This window comes from Chrysochloris asiatica, unplaced genomic scaffold (assembly GCF_000296735.1).
Source record: "Chrysochloris asiatica unplaced genomic scaffold, ChrAsi1.0 scaffold00009, whole genome shotgun sequence".
NCBI classification, from domain to species: Eukaryota; Metazoa; Chordata; class Mammalia; order Afrosoricida; family Chrysochloridae; genus Chrysochloris; species Chrysochloris asiatica.
Genome location: NW_006408527.1, coordinates 23270811 through 23297088, shown reverse-complemented (window position 1 = coordinate 23297088; position 26278 = coordinate 23270811). Strand labels below are relative to the sequence as shown.

The 26278-nt window shown below is 48.3% G+C and overlaps 1 protein-coding gene across 1 annotated transcript; it reads left to right on the top strand.

Moving 5' to 3' along the window:
- On the top strand, positions 1 to 23336 carry LOC102837137 (chromosome unknown open reading frame, human C1orf106). Its single transcript, XM_006834157.1, has 10 exons — positions 1 to 203; positions 8779 to 8927; positions 9635 to 9774; positions 10829 to 10945; positions 11581 to 11806; positions 18059 to 18112; positions 19134 to 19344; positions 19570 to 19743; positions 21028 to 21649; positions 23244 to 23336. Exons 1-10 carry the CDS (start codon positions 1 to 3, stop codon positions 23334 to 23336), a joined length of 1989 nt encoding a protein of 662 aa, XP_006834220.1.
- Positions 23337 to 26278: the final 2942 nt, after the last annotated feature.

Below are 26278 nucleotides of genomic sequence, written 5' to 3'. Positions count from 1 at the left end.
ATGCCCCAGGGGACAGATGTCTTGGGATCTTTAACATTTGGGATGCTGCAAATGCCGAAGTTAAATGAAATACCTCCGGGGAGGGGAAACCGGGGGGAGATTCGAGGAGAGGGAAGATGGCCTGGACGAACAGGCCCTGAAATTGCCAGGCAGGAGCAAGGGGCGCGGGGACTTTTGGGCGGCACCGGAGCTCCATGGGACAGGTAAGGGGAAAACTTAAAGGGACTAAGCGCGGGTAAACTGGGGGTAGGAACAAGTCCCTGAACTCACTATCTTCGACCTTAGTGGAGTGTATTCTTTAGCGAATGGGGTGATTTTACGGTGGTGGGAATTTTGAGTGCCTATCAAAAATGCATGTTTCCAACTCTTTAACCTTCTTCCTTCAACCCTCTGGATCCCCTAGCCAGGTTCCTGGAAGTCAGAACGCAGCTAAACAAAAGGAGCAAAGTCTCAGGCCTGTCTGGACGTGGAGGGCGCGTGGGGGAGGGGAGCAGAGTGGACAGGACAAAGGGCTTTTTAAAGAAAGCCTAGAGGTCTGATTTCAGGGCTCATTCCAGGCTAGCATGGGGTTTCCCTGACCCAGCCCACTCCACCATCGCTTGAATGAGAAAAACACCTTCCCTGTAAGGCAGGGTGTAGAGTCTAGAAAGAGAACTGTTAAGGAACTACCCTCCTACCTCCCTCACCCTCTCCCCCACCGGCGCCTGTAGGGTCCCGGGACAGTTCCCTTCTTCCCCGCCTCCCCCTCCACCACTGTTGGCTACAGCAGCGTAGCCTTTGATTGGTTTCTTCGCTAAGTAAAATGTTAGAAGTGCAACAGACTGTTCTTTGCCGAGGACTATCGAATACGTGGAGATGGTGGTACCCTTGCTTTGAAAAACTTCCAAAGTAATCAAAAGAAGAGTTAAAGAACACCTTCCCCCCCACCCCCCAAAATTTTAGACTACAGGACTATGGAATGGTTTTCTGACCCATGACTCTTCCACTGAAAATGAAAACCCTGAAGAATTGCAGTTTTTCCTCTTCCTGGAGGAGTGAGGGGGAAGGGCTCTGGATCAGATTGGAAGTACTGTAAGGTTTAACAGGAAACCCCACTTACTCACCAACTGGTAGTGTAGGTGATGGTGCTTTGGTGTTTGGGGTTGGGGAATGAGTCCCTTAGATTGGCTGGGAGTATGGCTTAGAGCCCTAAGTCCCTAGCTGAGGAGTGCTCACCTCTTCCCTAGAATTGTGAGTTGGAGGACTTGACTATCAGAGAGACCTCTCTCAAGTTCTTGGTGGGAGCGTTGGTTTTCTGGCCCCATTGCAAGCCTGGGATTCAGATTCTGCTGGGTTGAAAAATGCTGTGGATTTGGGAGAACAAAGTGTCATTGAGAACCCCAGATGAATGCAAACAGTGTGGTTGGACACCCTTTTGACTACTGTTATCTGATATTTCAATAGTAAAAATCCACTATCCCAAGTAGTTTCTGCATTAGCAACATACATCAGGCAGTTTGCATGAAAGTAATGCGAGAAGTGAGAAGTGGGTGTTCTCTCTCTGCAGAACTTAGAGATGGGGATTACCTGTAAGTAGGAGTTCTTAACTAGATCCATGATCACCAAAGCACCTGTGGAGTCCAGAATTCAGAGTTTGTAAATTTATGGGAAAAAATACATCTTTACTTTTCATTTTAAAAGAATTTAGCATTGTTTTCAGTCATGAAGGCAACAAAGCCCACTAGTCCTAATAGTACCTGTGGCTTTACCACGAATAGAATTCACAGATACTTTCATATCCTATTGCAGTTGTTGCAGCTATATAGAAATATTGTTTGCACAGATCACTTCTATGACATTAACAGTTATTACTGGACCCACTCCTGTTAGGTACTGTTGAGTTGGTTCTGGCTTATAGCAACCCTATGTTAAAGTAAACACAACACTGCCCATCCTGTGTCATCCTAATGATTGTTGCCATGTTTGAGCCCATTGTTGCAGCCACTGTGTCAATCTCATTGAAGATTTTCTTCTTCTTTTTTACTGATCCTGTACTTTACCAAGCATGATGTCTTTTTCCAGTGACTGCTTCCTCCTAATAACATGTCTAAAGTTTCATCAACCTCTTTTCTAAAGACCATTCTGACTGTATTTCTTCCAAGACAGATTGGCTCGTTCAACTGGCAGTCCATGGTTCTTCACCAACACCATGTTTCAAATGCACCAATTCTTCAGTCTTCTTTATTCATTGTCCAACTTTGCCATGCATATGAAACAATTGACATTTTCATAGCTTGGATCAGGTACATCTTAGTTTTCAAAGTGATACCATAGCTTTTTAAACTGTAATGAGGTCGTTTGCAGGAGATTTGCACAATGCAATTATCATTTGATTTCTTAACTGCTCCTTCCACTGATTGTGGTTCCAAGTATGAAATGCTTGATAACTTCAATCTTTTCTCTGTTTATCCAGATGTTGCTTATTGGTCCATGTGTGAAGATTTTTGTTTTCTTTATGATGAAGTGCAATTAGTATTGAAGGTTGTAGACTTTAATCTTCATCAGTAAGAGCTTCAAGTCCTCTTCACTTTCAGTAATCATCTGCATGTTACAGGTTGTTAATGAGTCTTCCTTCAATCCAGACTTTGCATTCTATATCTCATTAGTCCAGTTTCTTACTCAGCATTCAGAGTGAATAAGTATGGTGAAAGGATACAACTCTGACACAAATCTTTCCTAATTGTAAATAGAAAAGTATCCCCTTTTTCTGTTTGAATGACTGTCTCTGAGTCTATATACAGGTTTCATATGACCACAATTAGATGTTTAAGAATTCCTGTTCTTTGCAATGTTATCCTTAATTTGTTATGATCTACATAGTCAAGTGCCTTTGCAGAGTCAATAAAACACAGATAAACATCTTTCTGAAATTCTCTGCTTCCAGCCAGGATCTATCTAATATCAACGGATATTTCTTGTTCCATGTCCTCTTCTGAATCCAGAGAACTCCTAGCAGTTCCCTATCTATGAACTGCTGCCACCAGTTCTTGATCATGTGCTACTTCCTGAAGTGGTTGAATGTTGACTTTATCTATTTCTCTTCAGTTCTTTTAGATCTAAATTAGAAAACCAAAAGGAAGAACACGCTCACTCAGCATTCCTCAAACTGAAAGAACTGAAGAAACAATTCAAGCCTAGAGATGCTCCATTGAAGGTTTCTATAGGGAAAACATTGAATGACACAGAAAGCATCAAAGAAGATGGAAGGAATAGACAAAGTCAACATTCAACCATTTCAGGAAGTAGCACAGGATCAAGGACTGATGGTATTGAAGGAAGAAGTCCAAGCTATAGTGTAAGACATTGATGAAAAACAAGGCTACAACAATGAATGGAATACCAATTGAGATGTTTCAACAAATGGATGCAGCACTGGAGGTGCCTACGTTTCTGTGCCAACTGCTGAGTGAGCGTGTTCTTCCTTTTGGTTTTTCAATTCCAGGTCTTTGAACATTTCATTGTAATATTTTACTTTGTCTCGTCAAGCCACCCTTTGAAATTTTCTGTTTATATCTTTTACTTCATCATTTCTTTCATGTGCATTAGTGACTCTGTTCAAGAACAAGTTTTGAATGTCTTTTCTGACATTGATTTTGACTTTTTCTTACTTTACTGTTTATTTAATGGCCTTCTGCTTTCTTCATGTATCATCCCACAACTCCTCTGGAATTGTGTTAATGTTAATGCTTAGTGCATTAATGTTAATGTTCAGTGCATCAAATCAGTTCTTGAGATGGTCTCTGACTTCAGGTGGTATAAACTCTAGGTCTTATTTTGGCTCTCTTGGACTTGTTTTAATGTTCTTCAGTTTCAACTTGAACTCACATATGAGGAATTGATGGTTTATTCTACAGTTGGCCTCTGGCCTTGTTCTGATTTTTGATATTAACCTTCTCTATCATCTTTTCCCACAAATGTGTCCGTTTGGTTCTTGTGTATTCTGTATTCCATTTTACAAGGTTCATTGCATGTTGTTGTTGTTAGGTGCCATTGAGTCGGTACTGAGGTTCACTGATAGAGCCTGTTTAATGTTCATAAAGAGACATATATCAAAATGTGTGCTAATTTTAGAAGTGTATTTCAATGTAATTGCCTTTTTATGGTTCTCAGTTTTATTTGATACATTTGAAAATAGACAATGCACTAGTTCTAGAAACTTCCAGCCTCTCCCTACACCCCAGTTTGGAAATGGGTTAGGCAAGGAAGGGCCATTTGTGCTCAGAGTCAATTCCCCTTTTTTGGGGGCGGGCAGCGGGAGGCTTTGGAAGAATGTGCTGCCTCTCTTTGAGAAACCCTGAGCACTGTTCTCTGCCACAGAAGAGGCCTCTGGCTGGCCAGCCTGGAGGACTCCAGCTTGCATTGTTTATAAAGAGGGTGTGTACAGGAATGTGGAGGTGTGCTGTGGGGCGAGGTCGGGGAAAGAAGGCGGTGCTCCTGGTGAAAGGCTGACAGGAGCTTGGAGAGAGCAGACTTCCATCATCTCTGCACTGGAGGGTGGGTAGAAGGGGGCTCCTTAGAGACCAGGGCATGGCAAATAATCCAGAGCTCTATTGAAGTGTAGGGATCCCAAGGAGACTCAGCCTTCTCAGATGGGATCTCTGCAGGTGGAGTTCATGGTAGGGAGGAATAGAAAGTAGTGAGAAGAGGAACAGGGTGTCTCCAATTCCAGCCTTGGGGGACAGGTGACATGTGACAGGCAGTCTCAGCCCTGCTTCCTCTGCTGTAAAATAGCCTGAATTCCAGTTTTCCACTTTTTTGTAGAAGCAAATTCCTGGTATGGTGCTGTAGTATAAGCACTGGACTGCTAACTGCAACGTCAGTAGTTCAAACCCACCAGTTGCTCCGTGAAAACCCTCTATAGGGTTTCTATGAGTTAGAACTGACTCTACAGCATTTAACAAGAACAAGAAGTTCCATTTAATTCTGTGGACTTTGGCCCTCTTGTAGAGGAGGGGGCTGGGCTAGGTTTCTGGTTAGTGCCCGATGGACCATGCAAACAATAAATAAGGGAGTGATGGTTTTGATGTTCTTAGGGGGAAATGTCTGGGATAAAAAGAGAACAGAACAGAACAGCCTGGCTCTCTCTGGATCACAGGGCCGCTCCATTTGGAGTTCCAAAGTTGCTGCCTTACCTGAGGCTTTAAAATCCTGATTTGGGAGTTACAAAGGCAGGCCTCAGTTTCTATTTCTGTGTATGGGAAAGCAGTGACCCATGCCTGGTGGTGTTCTCCATGGCTAAGAACTTTCACCCTGCTTCTGGGGACCTTACCAAAAAATCACAACCAAACCCACTGCCCTCAACTCGATTCTGATTCACAGTGACCCTGTGGGACAGAGCAGAACTACCCCATGGGGTTTCCAAGACTGTAATCTTTGTGGAAGCAGAGACTGCCTCATCTTTCTCCCATAGAGTGGCTGGCGAGTTTGAACTGCCAACTTCACGATGAACCTACTGTGACACCAGGGCTGGGAGCCTTGAATACCTCCACTTCTGGAAAGGGAAACTGAGGTACAAGCAGCACAGTGAAGCAGAGAAGGGGACTTCTGGGCAGCTCACAGCTCAGTACATTGTATGACCCTTACTGTTTTCTGGGGTTTCTCTATGAGAACCCCCCTTCTCTTGTCTCCACCTCCGGAAGTGCAGGGGCCCAGAAGCTGCCTGCCACAGCCGCTGTGGAATTAGTTCAGGGAAGGAGTTGCTCACCTGCTCCTCCCCTCTGACTCAAGTCATAACAAGTAACCTGGTTCCCCTGGCCCGGCAGCCTGGGAGGGACAGGGGCGGGCTGGCGGCTGGCTGAGGGACAAGACCGACAGCTTTCAGCGTGTGGAAAGAGAGAGCACAAGGTGGGCAGCCTGTGGCCTGGGAGACCCAGAGGGAACATGCGAGCCCCCTTGGACCCCTGACCCAAGAACAGGGTTGTTTCCAAACTTGTAGACACAAGCTCTGAAGCAGGTAAGGGTGGGGCAGGGTGGAGTGGTCTTTGGGGCTGAAGGGCAGGCTGGCCTGGGATAGGAGTAGCCTGCACAGTGGCTGCTCCCTCCACCTGCTCATGTTTGGAGCACAGGGTTGATGAGGGTGGTGGTGGCCTAGAGAGAGGGCCGGTCCCTGTGGTCCCCCAGGAGAACCATCAAGCAGGGATGAGTTAGAACAGAGAGGCTCAGAACTTGGCTTTGGAGACACATCTTTGTGTGAGAATTCCCTAAAAGAAGGTCCTGGTTTATCCCTCCCTTTTCTGGGGGGCACTGCTCATTCAGTTGGGCCCAGTCCTAGGGAGGCAATGAGAGGAGTGGGAAATCCAGAACCTGGGAGAGCAGAGACAATTCCTGTGGGGAGTAGGGGGTGAGGATGTTACCTAAAAGTAATGTGTTAGACACTTGAGACTCCGGAGACTTCATGGATAGAGGGGGTGGCAGGGGCAAAGCCAGACCCTGGGACTCTGGGGCAGGTCCCCTACAACTGTGGAGGGGCAACTTTAGCAGGGCCAGATAGTGGCTATATGGGTGTCTTGCTCTGCTTGACATTGTCTAAGAGGCTGAGATTCAGGCTGGGAAGTGGAAAGTGCCTCGGCCACACATGAGGAAAGGTGGCCCAGAGAGGGTAAGTAACTTCCCCAAGACAGTACAGCTGAGTAGAACTCAAGTTCTAGTTTCCAGGTTTCAGAGCCTGTGCTGTTCCCCTGCTTTGAGTAGCATGGATCTAGCATCAGATTGGCACTCCTGTGAATGCAGGTGCCTTCCCCCAGCCCTGTAAAGTGAGAGTCTGGCTGTCCTGGTCAAGGGACGATGTGTGGAAGAGAGAATCCGAGGGCTACAGGGGCTGTGTGCTCAAACCCACTTCCTCTGTCCCTACAATGTCCCACTCCTCTTTGTAACAGTCAAGGAGCCCCTGAGAGGCAGGGTTTGAGTTGTCATAACTTTCCAAGCAACCCCTTGGATGTTAATAATTAATTATTGAGTGTGACTAATTAATGGTCTTCCTCTCTTGCATCACCTCCTCTCCTTGTTCATCTTGCCAGCTGAGACTGCTTGGCTTCCTAGCCCTGACTGGGGCTCAGTGGGTAGGAGGAGTGGTGGGCCGGCAGCTCCTCTGTCACCTTCTTATCTCTGGGGGGTAGTTTGGGGCAGGGTTGAGGACTTAGGAAGGATGGTCCGTGCAGAGGTAGCTCTCACCTTATGTGCAATGGGCTCCCCAGAACATATGGACAATATCTTTTTTAGTATATTTGCAAAGACTGCACATAAATCTTTTTTTAAAAAAATACTATCATTCATTCTCTAGAATTCTTTGCAGAATTGAAACCCCAAAGTGCACATTGCTTTCAGGACTTTGTTTTAAATTGTTGCTTTGATAGACTGTGCTGTTTGTGTTTTGTTGTTGTTAAGTGCTGTTGAGTTGGTTCTGACTCTTAGCAATCCTATAGAGGGTTTCTGAGGAGCAGGAAGTAGATTTGAAACACCAATGCAGTGGATGGCATTTTAGAGCATATCCTCCATGCTGTTTATGTAGGTCTTTAAAAACTCTTGATTGTTCCTACTCTCGATAGACAGGGACTATTGAGGACCTGGCTGAGTGCAGTCCCCTCTCCTTCTCTGTCCGGCTTTTCAATCAGCTTTTCTAAGGCCTGCTTTGCTTCCCTGTTAGCTGATAACAGAGATGAGGAGCGCCCACCCCCCAACCTCCCACCTCATGGTGCCCTGTGCCCCGAGGAGGCAGGATAAGCTCCAGACAGAAACTCGGATGGACTTTTGGACTCTTGCTCAATGGGGCTGACTCAGTGAGGAGGTGGCTGGGCTCTCCCTCCACATCGCCTGCCTGGGCCCCACCTGCCCCTCCCCATCCCTGCTTCCGCCAGCAGCTGCCAGGCCCTAGCCAGCTGGGACCCTGACCAGGGGTGTGGGTTCGGTGAGGAGCGAGGGGGCGGGCCACAGGTGTTGTTTTGGTGTCTGGTTGGGTTGACGCACAACTGGGATGGTTGCACTCCTATCACACAAGCTCAAGAGCCCCAGGGAGCAGAGGAGTCTGTGGCCTTGCCCTGCCCTTGGGCTGCTTCTGCTCTCCCCACTCCTGGCAGCCCTGACAGACACACTCCCAGGCTCCACCTCGCTATGGGGCATAGGGGTCATCTAGATGTAGTTGGTGGCCTGGGAGCTGTTTCAGTACTTAGGAACAGTTCTCTGCAATTGCACTGACAGCATCTGACTTGGGTGAATCACGTGGCCCAGACAGCTGGGCATCCTGGACTGTGGGGGGCCCAGACCAGGGCGTTGGATGACTTCCCAGAACCTAGCCAGTTCTCGAAGTGCCCTCACCCACTGTGCCTCATGCCAGGGGCACTAAGCCCCACTGCCTCTGTCCTCATGCGGCACCTTCCTCTCCCTTCTTTCCCATTTTCCTTGCTTGGTCCTCTCTTCCTACTTTTCTAGCTCCTTTTACCTCTGTCTTTGCTCTTCCTTGTCTGTCTCCCCAGACTTGGAGGCTCTTTGACCATCACCGTCAACCCGTTGGGCCTAGAGAACTCAAAGCCTCAGTCCTGGAAGCAGTGGGGAGTTGGGTAGGCTGGGTCCCAAGAGCAAGGTTTGGTGGTGAGGAGGCGTATCTTGCATCTCCCCCAGCATCAATAGATCGCCCAAACCCTCATACTCCCAGGAACGCCATGTCACTTCCATTCCCCTGCCTTCAAGCATCTAATTCCCAAGTTCTGAAGAAGTGTCTAGTTTTTGGTTCTTGTTCTCTAAAAGCTGGGGAAACTCCACACCACCTACACATCCTGGTCCAGCCTGGGAGCAGCATCGCCCTTCCCTACTCTGTGCCCCCTCCTCCCAGAAATCTACCATGGAGAGTAAGGATGAGGTCAGCGACACAGACAGCGGCATCATCTTGCAGTCTGGTGAGTGGCCGACTTCCTGGCTGACTCCCTTGGATGTGAGGGAGGGGAGAGGCAGGCTTTTGCTGGAGGCAATGGGAAATGCAAAGAAGGGTCAGAGCTCTTCTTCCCTAAGGACATGTGACCTCTTCTTCTCTAAGGGCTCTGGCCTGGAATCTGGAGCAGGGATCTGCAGTGTTCTACCTTAGGCCCAGGGATGAGCAGACCCATTGCTTTCCAGTAGATTCTGACTCATAGCACTGGCAAATCTCATCTGGCCAGTGTAGAGGCCCTGCCTCTGGTTGGACTGAGCTGCTGGGCCTGTTCCGGCCTACTCTAGACAGAGAACAAGAGAGAAGAGGTGTGTGTGTGTGTGTGTGTGTGTGTGTGTGTGCGCTGAGAGAGACAGAGAATGAGAGACTGACAGAAAGAAGTTGAGAGCCAGAGAAAGAGAGAAGCCTGAGGAGCTAATTGTAGTAGGTGAGGGCAGTGGGGAGGATTCTACTCACTGCAGGTTGTCTGGTAGGCCTCCCATCACTCTGTGCTGTATTTTTGCCTCCTTAAAGCATCCAGGAGACTTGGTATTTTATGTTTATGACACAGGCCACAAACCTTCACCCTCTGGGCATGTGTGCATGTGTGAACTCCCCTAGGGGTGCTCTAGAAATACTGAGAGAGACTTGTCTGCCTCAACTCCCCTGAGAATATGATGCCCACTGTGCTCTCCCCAGGCCCTGACAGCCCCATCTCCCAGACCAAGGAGCTGGCCCACAAGGAGCTGACTCAAGCGGTTCGCAAACAGCAGAGGGCCCTGGAGGAGCGGCTAGAGGCCTGCCTGGAGGAGCTGAGGAGACTCTGCCTAAGGGAGGCGGTGAGAGCCTCAGCCACCCCCACCACAAACTTGAGGCCACTTCTTGGTGCTAAACAGGAGCCACTTTGGGGGGTATTAGGGCTGAGAAAAGGAGCTCTAGCAGCGTAGTGGTTACATGTTGGGCTGCTAACCTCAAGGTCAGCAGTTTGAAACTATCAGCTGTTCTGTAGGAGAAAGACGAGGCTTTCTGCTCCCATAAAAATTTACAGACTCAGAAACCCTGTACAGGGTCACTATGAGTGGGTCAGAATTCCCTGTTCCTAAGGGAATTCTGGGAATCAGATTGGGGTATGGTGCACAGACGCTGTCTTGGTTGAGGCCTTGGAGAGAACTCATGAGAGGAGGAAACTTACACAGGTTGCAGGCCAGGGCACAGGGAGAGGCCGCAGATTATAATCAGGGCAGTAGAGCTTTCTGTTGAAGGAGCCCTGGTGGCAAAATGATTTGGTTTGATCAAACCCAATGGCATTGCAGAGGAAGACCTAGCAATCTGTTCCTGTAAAGATGACAGGCCAGGAAACCCTATTGGTCAGTTCTCCTCTGTCACATGGGGTTGATATGGGCGGGAATTAACTCAGTGGACCCAACAGCAATAATAAGTCTTGGTGGGGGCTGAGCAGGAGGAGGTTGAAGGGAAGGAGGAAGCAGCTTATCAATGAGAGTGCTGAGGGTACCCTGAGGATGGGAATGAGACAGCCATGAGTGATGGGAAGGGGTGCAGGTGGCTTGCTTATATACAAGGGGCTCTCAGAAGATGGTGGTGGTTTTGTGCTGTGGAGTTGGTTCTGACTCATAGCAATCCTATACAGGGTTTCTGAGGCTGTAAATCTTTATGGGAGCAGAAAGCCTCAACTTTCTCCCGGGGAACAGCTGGTAGTTTGAAACTGCTAACCTTGCGGTTCACAGCCTGATTCATAACCACTACCCTACCAGAGCTCCTTAGCTCAGAAGATAGGGCTCTTTATAATGCTGGGGCAAGTGAGACAGGCTCCTCTCTGTTGAGTGAGGGCTGGCCCAATGGGAAGGGGCCTGCATGACTTTGTTTCTGCCTCAGGAGCTGACAGGCACCTTACCAGCAGAATATCCCCTCAAACCGGGGGAAAAAGCACCGAAGGTCCGGCGCAGGATTGGAGCGGCTTATAAACTGGATGAGCAGGCCTTGCATAGGAAGGTAAGAATTTCTGGAAGCCACTAACATGCCTCACTTCCCAAAGGTTTATCACTGAACCTGCGGCACCCTGTCTGGAGGGCATAGTTCAAGGCATAGTACCTTAGCCCAGAACCCGGGCAGTCCCATCACACCTTATAAAGATGCTTAGCCCCATGTCCCATAGAGAGAGACAGCCAAGGGGCACCCACTAATGTGTGACCCAAATGGCCACAAGGAAGTTGGGCCACTCCAGGAACTGTGAGAACTGGACTCTAGAGGGAGGAACCCAGATTTGGTCTCCTGGTGGGCAGAAGATCAGTTAAGAACTCCAGGCACAAATCCAGGGCTGCTCTCTCCTCTTTCTCAGTGTAGAAGCCACGGGGTGGGGGTGAATTGGGCCAAGTGAATGTTGACAACAGTTTCCCATGGGCGGCCAGTGAGCTCACCTGCCCAGGCCTTTGGGGTCAGGAGAGAAAGTGCCCCACTTTGGTTCCTGCCCTGCCAGGCTGGTGGGCGGGTTCCCATGCTGCTTTTCGGGCTAATGAAGGTGGCTCCTCCCATCACTCCACCCGTTTACTCATGTCCACACACACAGTCAGGGCTGTTCTCCGTGTCCCTTTCCCTGAGTCCCCCTACTCTCCCTGTGCCCCCCTCAGGACCCCCTGAGTGGCCTGGAGCAGGAGCTGGCCCTGCAGCTACAGATCGCAGAGGCAGCCCGGCGGCTCTGCCGGGAGGAGAACATCAGCAGGCAGACCCGGCGGCAGAGGAAGCACGCCATGCTGCAGGAGGAGAAGAAGCTACGGGAGCTGGAGCGTTGTGTTGGGGAGCATCGGCGGCGGCGCAACAGCGAGCCTCCACCCGCCACACTCCCACTGGGCCGAGGTGAGCTAGCCAGCTTCCAGATTCTCCATCCTATGAACTTCTGTGGGAGGATGGGCAGCTTGGCTCTAGGTCACACTATTAGCACTGCCCACCGTGCCCAACGTTGTGTTTAATCTTCCCAGTCGGCTTCAGCTGCGTTAGCCCAACCCCTGGACCTACCTCTAACCACTTGTCATAGAGTGGGCTCTGAGTCAATGGCAACCCCATGTGTGCCAGAGTAGAACTGTGTTCTATAGGCTGAAAAATGGCTTTTTCAGAAGTAGATTATCAGGCCTTTCTTTTGAGGTTCCTCTGAGTAGACTTGAGCCTCTAACTCTTTTGGTTAGCAGCTGAGTACTTTAACTGTTTGTAACACTCAGGGATTCTTGGATTGACTTCTGTCCCCTCCTTATCCTCTACAACCCCAATAAGCCTTAGAACACAGGCCGCCTTCATCCTCCCTTAGAAAACATTCCACTTCTTCCTTCCATATCCTCTTCAAACACACTGTCTGCCAGGGGATTTCTAGACAGACATCATTCTCCAAGTAGCCTTGAACTTAACCCACAGTATCCCAGGCCCACCTTCCCGGGTCTGGGTGGTGTGAGGCTGATATGAGTCTGAGGTTCTGAGTCAATGGACATGCCCTGGCCTAAGAGAGGCAGCATAGGGGAACAACCGTCGCTCTGTACAACTAAGCACTTGAATTGTTTCAGGGGGGCCACAGCCATTCATGGGGGCCTTTAGCTTGAAATCTACACTAGGACCATACTCCCTAAGAATCTAGCACCACCCTGGTCACCAGTGGAATCCTTCCTTGCTGTTCTCCCTGCTCTCCTTGTGCCTGTAGTCTGGTCCCTGAGCCCCTTGGCTTGAAGACCAAGACTGTGAGGCACCAAGCGAGTTGTCAATGCTCACGTGACATCAGTGCATCCAGCTGGGTTACCTTCCAACACGCAGTTCCTTGCCCTTAGGTTCAACTGCTTTTTTTTCTGTCAACCTAAACACAGCTTGCCTGGTCAGGACTAGCAACCCAATGGCATCACACCCTTCCCCAAACTCTCACACAGGGTCCCAGACTTCCATGGCTGGACCTGCTAGCCTTCGATGCTTTGATTGTATATGAGGGAACGGGAGTCGGGAACAGGCTGTGACCTTGGGCAGACTGGGTTTAAAGGACTCAGCCTAGACTTGGAGTATTGTCTGCTTCTCCCACATACGCAGGCTCTCACTCCTGTACGTCTGGCTAGCTTTTTGCTAAGCCTGCTCTCCTTCCTGGGAATGCTTGAGGAGGATGCCCATGGGCCCTCTCTGGCAGGTGGTTCTCATTGCAGGTTCCTCAGTGGTTCCTGCTTGCACTAATTTGGGGTAGGGAGCAGCCAAGAGTAGAGGACCAAGGCTGGAGGGTGGCGGAGGAGGTGCCTCCCTCTGATAGTTGACCCAGCAAACAAAGAACATGGTGCAACTGACTTGTGCACAGGTGGCTAGACTTCTCTCTGGTTCCTATGGCTCTTGTCTGGCCTGGTCTGTGACTCTTGCCTGGCACCAGTGGAAAAGAACAGCTCTATCCTTATTCCATCCCAGTAGGGCCCCTGGGACTTGAGTTTCCCTTGAAAGATAGTTACTAACTTGGGCAAGGCAGTCCCTAAGGGGTAACTTTTCACATGCTGCTAGGGAGCAGCCAGGGCATTGGTCATCACCCTGGGACATGTGCCCCCCCCCCCCATCCCAGTTTGTCTCACTCAGCCCAGTAACGCTGGTGGTTCTGGAAGCATCTGTCTGTGTCGGGTGACAGAGGTGGGGCTTGTCATGCTCTTGCCACCATTGTGACTGATAACATCTCTTGTTATCAGAGTGGGGAGCAGGCCAGGACACGCCTGGGGCTGAGATATGGCTGCTTTGGCTGAACTCTGTGTGGGAGGTAGGAGGCTGCGGTTCTGAAACTTGTCCCAGGGTAACTCAGCCCAGATAAGGAAAAGAAAGACCTAGCATTGATGCTGCCTTTTGCCCTCCAGATCAGGAATGAAAATCCTGCACTCTCCAAATTCAAGTCCTGTTCTTGACTTAGTCCTGAAGCCCTGAGTTCTAGTTTCCTGCCTGGGGAATATAGGAGGTAGTTCAGGGCAAGTCGTTCTTGTTGGGTGGCTCCTCTGTCCAGGTGTATTCTCTCAGAGAAGAGGAAGTAGGGAGGGATTCGTAGTTAGTAGCCAAATGATTTTTTGAATTCAAAAGAGACAAAACACACATAGCAAACAAACAGGTCAAATACACACACACACATGCATATACACAAATATAACTCACAATCCCTACACAAAGGCTTTGCAATTTGGGAATGTCATTAAGCCAGTTAAGAGGTAATTAGCTAGTCCTCTGCAAGATTGGTGGTTCAAACCCCCAAGCTGCTCTTTAGGATGAGAGTGTTCCTGTAAAAATTGACAGCCTTGGAAACGATAAGGAGCATTTTTGCTCTGTTCCGTAGGGCCACGATGAGTGGAAATCAGTTAGAAAGCAGGTGCAGAGAGCAGTCAGATGTTGCACTTCTTGAATTTACAGCTGTGAATCTAATGAAAGATACCCACAGCACACCCTTTGTCATGTGATAGGTGCTCTGTAAATTGCCTGTTGATTGACAGGGCTGGCCTTTAAAAATGCTGTGTAGTAGAATTTCTGTGATGATTGAAATGCTCGGTATCAGTGCTGTCCAATATGGTGGCCACAAGCCACCTGTGAAGGAGACCTGGTAGCACTGTATGAGCAGCACTGGTCGGCAGTTCAAACCCAGCAGATAACACTCCAAGGGAGAAAGATGAGATAGTCTGGTCCCGTAAAGATTCACAGCCTCAGAAACCCTGTATAGAGTTGCTGTGAGTTAGAATGCAATCAATGGCAGTGAGTTGCTATTTTGAGCCACATGAAGGTATTGAGCACTTGAAGTGTGCCTAGTGCAACTGGACTCTAACTAAACCCACTGCCATTGAGTCAATTTTGATTCATAGTGACCTTGTTGTTGTTAGGTACCATTGAGCCGGTACCGACTTTGAGCGACCTTATGCACATCAGAATGAAACACTGCCTGATCCTGGGCCAACCTCACTACTGTTGCTACGCTTGAGTCCATTGATGCTGCCACTTGGCCAATCCTTCTTGTTGGGGGTCTTCCTTTTTCTCTGACCCTCCACCTTACCAAACATGACAGAGTAAAACTATTCCTAGGGTTTCCGAGGTTGTAAATCTTGATGGAAATCGTTTGCCACATGTTTCTCCCAAGAAATGGCTGGTGGGTTTGAACCTCTGACCTTTCTGTTAGCAACTGATCCATCAGTGTTCCTAGTATAATTGAGAAACTGATTTTTTTTTTTTCATTTTTTAAATGTAACTTTTAAAAATTAACCACAGGCAGCTAGTGGCTATGAAATTGGACAGCACAGCTTAAGAGATCTCAGCCTGGGATGCCCTGTACAGTTGTGAGGAAGAGCCGTGTTGCACTAAGAGCCATGGGAGGTTGAGCAAGGCCTAGGTGGGGCTGTGTGGTCAGCTCCTGAAAGACTGAGACACTGAGCAGTTCTCAACACCCATTGTGTTTGGCTGGCTGACAGAGGTGCTCCACCCCCACCAACCTCTGCAAATGCAGTTTCTCTAGACTCCTTTCTTTGAATTATCCCCCTTTTCACCTACAAAACTTCGACCTGCCTTTTTTTTTTTTTTTTATGAAGATTAGGAATAATGGAAATGATGTCTCTCTTCCCAGATAATATATTCAACCCACATAACTCTAATTCTGGTTGTATGATAAGAACAGTTCCATACAAATATCGACAAAGAATAAAAACCTCTATTATCTGGGTTTTATAAAAGATCGGAAGTAGGAAACTAATATCCAATAAGAGGGTGTCACTTTAATTGAATCACAAAGCAAAGGGTAGTTGTGAGCTAAGCAGAATGTGGGAGTCAGACCTAGCTCCTTTCATGGTATGCCTTACAATGTTTATGGAATGCTCTGCATAAAGTCTGTATTTCATTTAAGTTGCAGAACAGGGGTTGGCAAACTTTCCCATGAGAGATCAGATAGCAAACAGTGTAGGCTTCGTGAACCATACAGTCTCTGTTGAAATGACTCAAGTGTGTGAAAATTATAATGTGAACGCGACTAGACATTATGCAAACAAATAAGCATAGCTGTGTTCCAACAAAACTTTATTTGAAAACGCTGCTGGTGAACTGGATTTGGCCCACAGACCACAGTTTACTAAACCCTGTTGTAGAGGATTCCAAGGTAGCTAGAATTGTTTACTTTTCTTAGAATTTTCTGGGTAATGACTTACGCATTAAATGCTAACTCACAAGAGAGCTGGTAATGGATAATGAATAAGAGCCCAGACTCAGTAACCACAATATCAGGGTGTGAAATCTGATGCAACCATTTTTTGACTGACTGGCCTAGGCCACGTCACTCAACTCCTGTGAGCCTCAATTTCCTCAGCTGATACATGAAGAAGATAAAACTAAAACCAAACCAGTTGCCATCAAGTTGACTACAACTCATGGTGACTTTGTGTCTGTCAGAGTAGAACTTCGCTCCACAGGGTTTTCAATGGCTGAGATCTTTCAGAAGTGGATTGCCTGGACTTCTAAGGTGCCTCTGGAGAGACTTGAACTGTCAACCTTTCAGTTATTAGCTGAGCACTTAACTGTTTGCTCTACTCAAGGATTCCTCTCTCTCTCTCTCTCTGTATATATATATATATTCAAAGTTTTTAGAAAAATAACAGGCACCCTAGACATTGGGCTATTATTCATTTTCCTCATCTTTGTGAATTCCATCAGGTCATCTCAGGCCCCTTCTTAGGATCTGAAGGGCGATGGCAGAGATAGGTCCCCTCTGATTTCCTGGTATTGCAGGAAAGTGAGGCCCGAACGGGAGAAAGAATCACCCAAACACCAGTGATATTAGAGGAAGAGGCTTTTATTGCCAGCGCAGCAGTGGTGACTAACGTCCCAAAGAACCCAAGTTCCCCAAACAGCTTTCGTATTAGCTTTATATAAGATTACATAGGACTGAGTGGGGAGACCACCATGTCACTTTCTCATTGGTGGTTCCGAGATAAGCTTTTTTTTTCTGTCTGTTTTTGTTTTACAAAATCAGAAGAAGCTATTAGTTTCCTTTGTGTAACTTAAGCTGCAATTCCAAGAAACCAACTTTCCAGAGTAATCAAAATTTAGGACTAGGTCTCAAGGTCTTATGGGCACAGGGCTTCCTCCCTCACTGGGGAATAGCTGCTGCTGCAAGGAGCTCTGGTTACACAGTGGGCTAAGAATTGGGATGCTATCCAAGAGGTTGGCAGTTCAGACCCACCAGCCACTTCTCGGGAGAAAGATAAGGCAGGTTGCTTCTGTGAAGATTTTCAGTCTTGGAAACTCTATAGGGTAGTTGGACTCCATCCTAGCTGAGCTGGAATTGATTGTATAGCAGTAGAAGGCCTTCTGGATCCTATCTTGACAAGTTCTCACGTCCCACAGCTCCAGTTTCCATCTCACACTGCTGTTGTTGCTGCTAACACAGGACAGCTAGGATTTGAGATCCTTGAGTTGAGTTGTGTGATTTTCCATGTCAGAAGACTGTAGAACAGTTAGCAAAATTAGTCTCATCCCTGAAGACTAAAAAACAAAAACAAAAAAATTGGATTTTTGCCTTTTTGTTCTACTGCTGAGAAGTCCTGTCAGAGAAAGTCCTGGCTTCTTTTGACAAATGGGGAGACTGAGGTCCAAGGCAGAGAGATATCTTTTTAAACTGTGAACCACAAAGTTGCTGGTTCAAAGCTACCAGCTGTCCTTGGAAATCATATATATAGGGTCACCATGAGTCGGAACTGACTCGATGGCACTTAACAATACCACAACCAATAGCTAGGCTGTAGCCAAAATTAAAACCCAGTTTTCTTATCTCTTGTTGCTGTTCAGTGCCATTGAGTTGGTTCCAACTCATAGCGACCCTTGGAGTGGTTGGTGGGTTTGACCATCGACCTTACATTTAGCAGTCCTTTACTTATCCCTGCACCACCACACCAGGACTCCAATCTCCTAGTCCCTGATTGTTTACTTTTTTCCAAAGTCACATTCAATATGCTATTTAGTATGCAGTGGGAATTGCCGTTGAAGAGGCTGCTGTCCTGGGGAAGGAGAGGTCAGGAGAGGTGCTGGGTTTTGTGGGTTACCCAGGTCTGTGCAGTGAACTTCCTCACCTGCTTCTTTCTCTCTCCTTTGCTTTCCCAGAGCTCAGTGCCTCTGATGACAGCTCCTTATCAGATGGGCTGCTCCTGGAGGAGGGTGAGTAGAACTGTTTGGGAACAATTGTCAGGGCTGGACACCTACTCAGGGTCCTGGGGCCCTGCTCCTGAGAGAGAATTCAAGTGGGGTGTAGTGGTGTAGCAGTTAGAGGTATAGGTGAAGACTGGGGCCACCTGGGTTCGGTATTCAGCTTGGACCTGAAGTCGATTTCTGTGCGTTGTTACATATGCTCAGTTGAGGGTGGCGATGTGCTGATCCCTTCCGCTGGTGACACATTGGATTAAGCATTGGGCTTCTAAGTGAAAGGTTGGTGGTTCAAACCCACCAGCTGATCCAAGGAAAGATGAAGCTGTCTGCTTCTGTCACAATTTAGTTTTGGAAACTCTAGTAAGCAATTCTACTCTGTCGTACAGTGTCACTGTGAGTTAGAATCAGTTCCATGGCATTGGGCTTCATTTTGGTTTTCTTACTCTAGAAGCTAAATGATTTTGATGGCAGGGAAAAATGAATTCTGGGAGAACCTATCAGCCCTGCCTTTACCCTGGAGCCTCCATCTTGGAGCTTTCTTCCACCCGTCAGAGCCAAAGGGCAATCTGGTTACATTGACTGCCCTCTAGAGTCCTGTTTTTTGGAATGAGGGTGGCATTGGGGGAGAAAACGCAAGTCCAGAGATTAAGAACAGGTTTGCAAACCCTGAAATGGGCCAAGAAGGTGGTACAGTTTGTCTGTGGGACTGCCCAAGCCAATAAGGAAATAGGACACATGGGTATGGCAAGAACCAGAAAAATGGGTAAACAGAAAGCTAGGTGCAGATAAGGGCACCAGGGCAGAAGTTAGAGTACAGTCAGGCAAGCCACGAAGAGTCAATCTGGGGAGGCTTCTTGAAGGAGGAAGCCCCAAAGGAGAAGAAAACATTTTTGAGTACTAGGGGCTGAAGTCCTGCCCTAGAGCAGCGGGACAAGTCAGTTGTGGGAAAGAGGGCAAGACCAGAGCTGCAAAGGTTCTTGCTGGGCCGGTTCTCCAAGAAGCTGCCCTCACCAGGTTGCTTTTACCCCTGCAGAGGAATCTCAAGTGCCAAAACCTCCCCCAGAGACTCCGGCCATGCCTTCCCGACCTCTTCCACCCCAGAGCCTGGAGGGGCTGCAGCCAGCAGGACCTGAGACTGGGGCCCTGGAGCGAGCCCCTATCCAGAATAGCCCCTGGAAGGAGACCAGCTTGGACCACCCCTACGAGAAGCCCCGGAAGTCTTCTGAGCCCAGTAGCGAGTCTAGGTCAGATGGGAAGGAAGGACGTGCTAGGGGTACAGCAGACAGAAAGGGGGAGAGGCGTGGGACACCTTTCTCCTTTGTGATGGTGGGTGTGTGAATTTGATAATTCCTAAGAGTGCTAGTAATCGCACCACTAACTTTGGGGCCCCCTTCCATTGTGTCCCCATTCCTCTGAATGCCCTGGAGGGAGGCATACCTACCACAAACCTGTCCCCAATCTTTCTGCAGCAGTCCAGCTACCACACCACAGGATGGGCCCAGCATGTCCAGCCTTTGGCTGCCGGAGTCAGCTTCCTTCCATGTGGTCCCCATCCTCAGTGTTCCTGGTCAGCGGCCGGGCCGCACAAGTGCTCCCGCCACCCCCGAGATGCAGGGAAGGAGGGGCCAATCGAAGTCTCTGAGGTAAGAGACAGCTAGCCCAGGGTTTTGGGAGCAGGGAGAGAGTCCCTTCTAGGAACAGGTAGGACTTCCTGTGGGTGACAGCTGGCTTCGTCTTAGAATATCTTCTTGGAGCACCTCTCCATAGATGTACAGCCAAAGGCAAGTCATTTATAAAGCAAGTCGTTTTCTTCAAAAGACTCCAGTTTGGGGCGTTTTTTTGCATAAGTTCATTCACATTTTTTACCCTTGTCATGTTCTCTTTTGTTAGCAGATATTTTGGAAAATGTTTTGTTATTAGCCATTGACAATGAATGATCCACTTTGTCAACTGGTATATTGACTTAAATATCATGTCATGGCAGACAGTGTTAATCATACCACCTGGGGGCCCAGGCCATCATTAGGGATCGCCGGGGCTCTCTGTCTGCATAAATTCATTTGTCAGGCATCCTTGGACTGTCAAGGAGTTTTATACTAGGCCTGGGTCAGAACCAATTCAAAGGCACTTACAACAACAACCTAGAAAGCGGAGTCCCGGTGTAGCTCTGTAGTAAACACTGGACTGCTAACCTCAAAGTTGGTGGTTCAAATCCACCAATCACTCCTCGGAAACCCTATACAGGGCCGCTGTGAGTCAGAACCGTACTTGAGGACACTCAACAACACCTTGATAGCACAAACATTACCTTTGTGCCCATTAGAAAAGGGCGCCCCCTTTGGGCAACCACCACTCATGGCAACTGGATTAGAAGCCCCTGTGGAGGGCCCACCTGTGTTTGGCTGCCTTGGGTACCACGTACAGCTTTTATACATTCAAGTTGAAAATACCTAACCATATATATCTACCTGACCAGATGAAATGTCTGGAAAGATAGGACATTTATTTAGTCTACTTTATATGACTAATAATTGTGTGAGTGAAGCTGACTTCAGTTTTGTGTCATGATACCAGTACCAGTTGTCTTTGGGTTGACTCTCATGTATGGCAACTCCATGTGTGTCAAGAGTAGAATTGCACTCCATAGTTTCCAATGACAGATTTTTCATAAGTCGATCACCAGGCCTCTTTCTTCCAGGGCACCTCTGGGTGGGCTTGACCCTCCAACCTTTCAGTTAGTAGCCACTCTTTCCAATACCCATGGACTCCAAGTAGTGTTGGAATGCATTGATTTCCAACAGTAGGCCAAAGGGTTTGCTTGGGGGAGTTTTGCCTGAAGGCCCATGTGAGTGTGTGGATGTCCTGGTCTCTTCTTGCCTCGCCTGTTGTCTGCCTCTCAGACTCTTGTGTCTCCCTCTCCCTGTCAGGGTGGATTCCTTCCGGGCTGGACCAGAGGGTCGAGGCCGCAGCGTCTTTCCCCGACGTCGTCCCACTCACTACACAGTGACCGTGCCAGACTCGTGCTTCCCCGCTACCAAGTCCTCCCTGCCGCCCCCTGCCTACCACTCCTGCTCAGAAGACAGTGGCTCCGATGTCTCCAGCATCTCCCACCCCACGTCACCAGGCAGCAGCAGCCCCGACATTTCCTTCCTTCGGCCCCTCTCCCCACTTGAGCTCCCTCACCACCTTGGGGCTTGGGTACCTCACTACCCCCAGCTCCTTTTGCCCCCGGGGTACTTCCCAGCGGGGCGGTATGTGATGATGGCTGAAAACCACCCTATGGCTTATGAGGACGAAGGGGCGTCCCTGCGCTATCAGCGGCTAGTGGCCGCCCACAGCCGCATCGTGCGCACGCCCTCCCTGAAGGACAGCCCTGCGGGCCGGGGGCTTAGCAAGGCAGCAGTTTCGGAGGAGCTCAGGTGTTGGCATGAACGCGCGCGCTTGCGGAGCGCTCGCCCCCACTCGCTGGACAGGCAGGGGGCCTTCCGAGTCAGGAGCCTGCCCCTAGGGAGAGAGAGCTTCTCACGAGCCCTGGGACCACAGGCACAGGTACGGCCAGGCAGGACTCCCCTCCTGGGTCAGCTGGGGGTAGGGGCTGGGATTCTAGCAGGTGGCAGAGTAGAAAGACAGAAGGCCTTCAGCCTAGTGGCTAGGAAATCCCCAGCTAGGAAGAGTGAGCGAAAAATCATTTCCTCTTGGCTTGGAAGGCTTGCTTGACTCCCTGAGGCCCTCTTCATTTTGCCTGCCACAGCTAGCCCCAGAGCACATACCAGTTTACTGGTAGAGATCATCTTTGCAGATAGCTGATATTTTGTTTTTCTCTCTAATGGTTCCATTGTAGATAATCCACTAAATTGATAAACCTCTGTTCATAATCCAGAGCCCAATCCAAATTTGGTGCCTAAAATTAACTCTCAGATCTCCTGATTTTTGAGGGCCCGGGATAAATGGAGAATGTGGAGATGAGTTTGCAGAGGACAGAACCTGTGAATGCCTTTTGTTTAATTAACTCCATGACTCCTCACCCCCTCTCCCCACTCCCACATACTGAGAAGTAAGCTTACATAATGATTAAGAGCACCTACCCACTACCTTCTATTTGATTCTGATTCATATCGACCCAGTATGGGGATTCTGAAATGAAATCTTTATGAGAGCAGACTCATCTTTCTTCTGCAGAGTAGCTGGTGGGTTTGAACTATTGACCTTGAAGTTAGAAAACCACACAGTGCCACCAGGACTCTTCGGTTAATGGCACAGACCCTCTCAAATTCCAGTACTTTTACTTTCAAGTTATATGACTGGGCAAGTTGACCCCTCTGAGCCCCTGTTTTCCCTTCTGTAAAATGGGTTCAGTAAAACCCATTTTAGGCTACTAAGGTTTAAATGAGTTAAGAGATATAAAGTACTTCCAGCAGCACCAGAATATAGTAGGTAATCGATCTGTGATGTGCTCATTACTCAAGGCCTCAGAAGCCCAGCACCAGGCTGGTGGGTAGCAGATGGGATAGAGTATTCTGAAATGAAGCATGGTTGCCACCCTGGTTTCTATGTGCCCCAATTCTTCATTCAGGAAGTGGAGTTAGCACACATGAATCCTTTCTTTATTTCTCCCTGGTACTGAAGGCTCTATAGGGGACGTGCTCCAGAAGTTGCCAACAGGCTACCTCTGTGAGACTCATGAATCTCAGCAGGCCTAGCCAGCTGCTCATTCCTCCCCCACCCAGTAGGTCTTGGAGCTGCAGCTGGCATCCTGGGCCTGGCAGCAACCCTAGCTCCAATCCCAGGCCGCACCCTTCAGCTGGTATACTTTTCCCTTCATTCGAGCTTGGACCTGCCCTTGGCCCAAGCCCAGCCCATTCCAACCTGCCAAACAGGGAAGGTGACAGGAGTGAGTCTGAAAAAGGGGGAGAAAGAGAAGGTGTGGATGTCCATCACACCTTAAAGGAACTTAGAGTGAAAGATTGCCCATGGGGTGGGCAATGAGCCAGGGGTGGTGAGGCAGTGGCAGAAGTTGAATGGTGGAGCTGGTGCCGGTACAGATCAGCACCCTAAATGAACAGGGTGGTGTAGGTGCATTTGCTGTCTGGACTTCTCCACCTGGTTCACTCACTCACCTTTTCTTTCTTCCTGGTCCTGGCAGGTGCCTACAGTGTGTGTGCTCCGGAGATCACCTGAGGGGGCCCCTGTACAAGTCTTTGTACCTGAGAATGGGGAGATCATCAGCCAGGTGTAGCAAGGCCAGGTGTCAACTTGTGCTCCGAATGCCTGCACCCCACTATTGGAAAAGACTTTTTCACAGCAGGGCTGGACTGAGGCCCACTCCGCCTGAGTATCTTCCTTCAGCTTTCCACCCACATCGCTGGTCGATAACTGGAGCTGAAGCTTTTTTTTTAAAAAAAAAACAGTTTGGGTTTAGAAGTCCTGGCCTGAAAATTTATGTGTATTTTGATCTAAGATCATTGTAATATGATTATTTTATCCCCCAAGAGACTGACCTACTAGACTTGGAGCCTTCCTTGTCTAATAACATTTGTATCCTTTTGCAAAATAAGTGGCAGGAGATGTACAAAGTACTGATGGCCAGATCAGGATCCCTCAGAAGAAAGTCCCCAGAGAACAGCTCCTGGCCTTCCAGTCCCACTATTGCAGGAGGCTGGATGTGCTGCACATTCCTGCACAGAACTCTTCCCATATCCCAGGTCTCTGGGTACTATAGGACTTTGCACGTGCTCTGTGATGCACACACTAAGTGGCAGGCTATAAAGGTCAGTACATTCTGGTGGAATATTGTCTTTCTAGACTCAACTATTTTTCTGATCCCATAAACTTTCTTTGGGGCCCTCAGTCACCAAGCCCTCTCTATGCCCTGTTGTCTCCCAGCCTCTATTCCAACCTGACTTTGAGGTTTCATTCAATCGTAGCACCCGAGCACTGGACTGGGGATTGGCCTGAGGCATACATTGGTGGAAAGCAACCCATTCTTTGACCATCCTCTCTAGATACTACATGGGTTTGCAATCTCACTACACCTTAACATCTTTTCGTCATAGTCCTAGACACCAACAGACCAAAACCCTTATCAATAATTTTGGAAAGGTACCACTTTTTGTGGTGTGTTCTCAGAGAGGGGCCACTGTTCCTACTTCCCAACCCATCTCTGCTTTTGCTCTGAGTTTGCGGATTTCTCTTGAAAGAAGCAATGTCCTTATTTATGCAAACCTAGAAATACTTACCTCTGAGTATTGGTGAGATGTAGTTTTTTTTTAGAGGGCATTTGTTCCAGCTGACCAAGAGCAAGTTTGGAAATTGCCAGAAGATAGTTCTAGGGTTCTCTTGCTCTGGGGCCTTCTTTGCTACCAGATTAGACTCCCAGGTAGAGATCCTGCTTCAGTGAGAAAACAGCTGCTTTGAGGCTAGAAGAGATTAGGGAAAGCTGAGTTCTGAGTTTGCCCATGCAGAACCCTCTCCCCTTCAAATCCCCTGGACTTCTTGGTCAGAGACTATGACTTAAGGCACTAAGAACTTTGATGCCTGACCTAAATGAAGCACAGTTCTCCCAGGTGGAGATAAAGTGGATTGCACAGGGTGCCATGGGAAGAACAAGGTGGCCCTGCAGAAGGAGGGGAAGCACCTGGTCTTTCTTGCCAGGCCTTTACCACATCCTGCACCTCCCTATGTCTTTTTGGGTGACCCGGCTACCTATTATATTCTCCTGCTCTACTTTAGATGATGTTCTCTTCTAGTTTGTCTCTTGGCCCCTTCCCAATATATAGCACCTCCTACCCCCATCCATGCTGGTGCCCAGAGCACCTTGGGCTGAGCCTGAAGATGTCTGACTTTCCCCTTCCCAGTTGAGGGTTCCTCATATTAACTTATTGGTCCTATCTGACACCCGGTGACATTACAGACTGGCTGTGCACTCAGCTGTAGGGTTGGAACTGTGTGGGATTTAGTGCCAAATACATCAATAAAGTCTGTTCTTTGTGACTGATTGGCTGAGCTGATGATGGTGGAATTTTTGTACAAATAGTGGAGCAGAGGTTCTGCCCTGTCCTTCAGGGCACACCCAAGGTGAGAAAGTTGCCTGGCCTCTCCAGCTGGTCAGGCCAGGTCCCTGGGGGTGGGAGGATGGGTGGGGGTGGTGGAGGAAGGACCTCCTCTGTTTTCTGCTTCCGTGGCAGGATGAAAGCAAACTCCACCCCAGTCAAAAAGCCCTAAGGGCTCTGGGATCTCTTCTCCAATGAGAACTTTTTTTTTCAATTTAAACATGGAAGTGGACATTTAAATTTTATTTTATTTCATTTGTCTTGTGAAAATATGCACAACAAAGCATACACCAACTCTGCAAGTTCTGTCTGTACAATTCAGTTACACTGATTATAGTCTTCGAGTTGGGCAAACATTCTCTCCAACCTTTTCCAAATTGTTCTACCACTGTCTTAGGCCAGGTTTTCTAGAGAAGCAAGATCAGCAAAGCATATATATATATATATATATATGTAAGTTTGTTATCGTACTACTGTAGAATACCAGGTCCCCAGCAGAAGCCCTGATGTGGTACTGTGGGTTAATGCGCTGGACTGCAAAGTCAGTTTGAACTGCAGGGTAGGTGGTTCAAGTTCACCAGTCACTCCTAGGAAACCCTATACAGGGTCACTTAACAGCTGCTTATACAGGGTCACTTAACAGTGTGTCCACACCCCCAAGGAAGCTGGCCCCACCCGCAGGAAGTAGCTCTTCAATTGATTGGCTGCTCATAGCTGCTCATCATAGAGCTAATTATGCCTGTATTTGATTTCATCACCATGGGAACAAGCACATCCCAACTGCTAAACCTCTGGAAATCCTGGCCAGGTCAAGTTGACACAAAGCCCTAACCATTAAGATAAACTCACTGAGAGGTCATCAAAAAATCAGGGAGGCATAAGATGACGTAAGGAGGAGCACAAGAGTTCAAGGTGACAGAGACAAATACTGTTATATACACAATCCTGATCTATAAGTGGATGCATGCAGAGACCTATGCAGACTGGATGGTGTGGGAAGAAGAGTGGGACTATACCTTGGAACATATATAGGTTTGACAGGCTATTTGTACATGGCTATTGACCCTTGCTGAAAATATACCCATAAATGTGGAGCATACAGGGGCAAAGTTATGAAAACTTCTTAGAT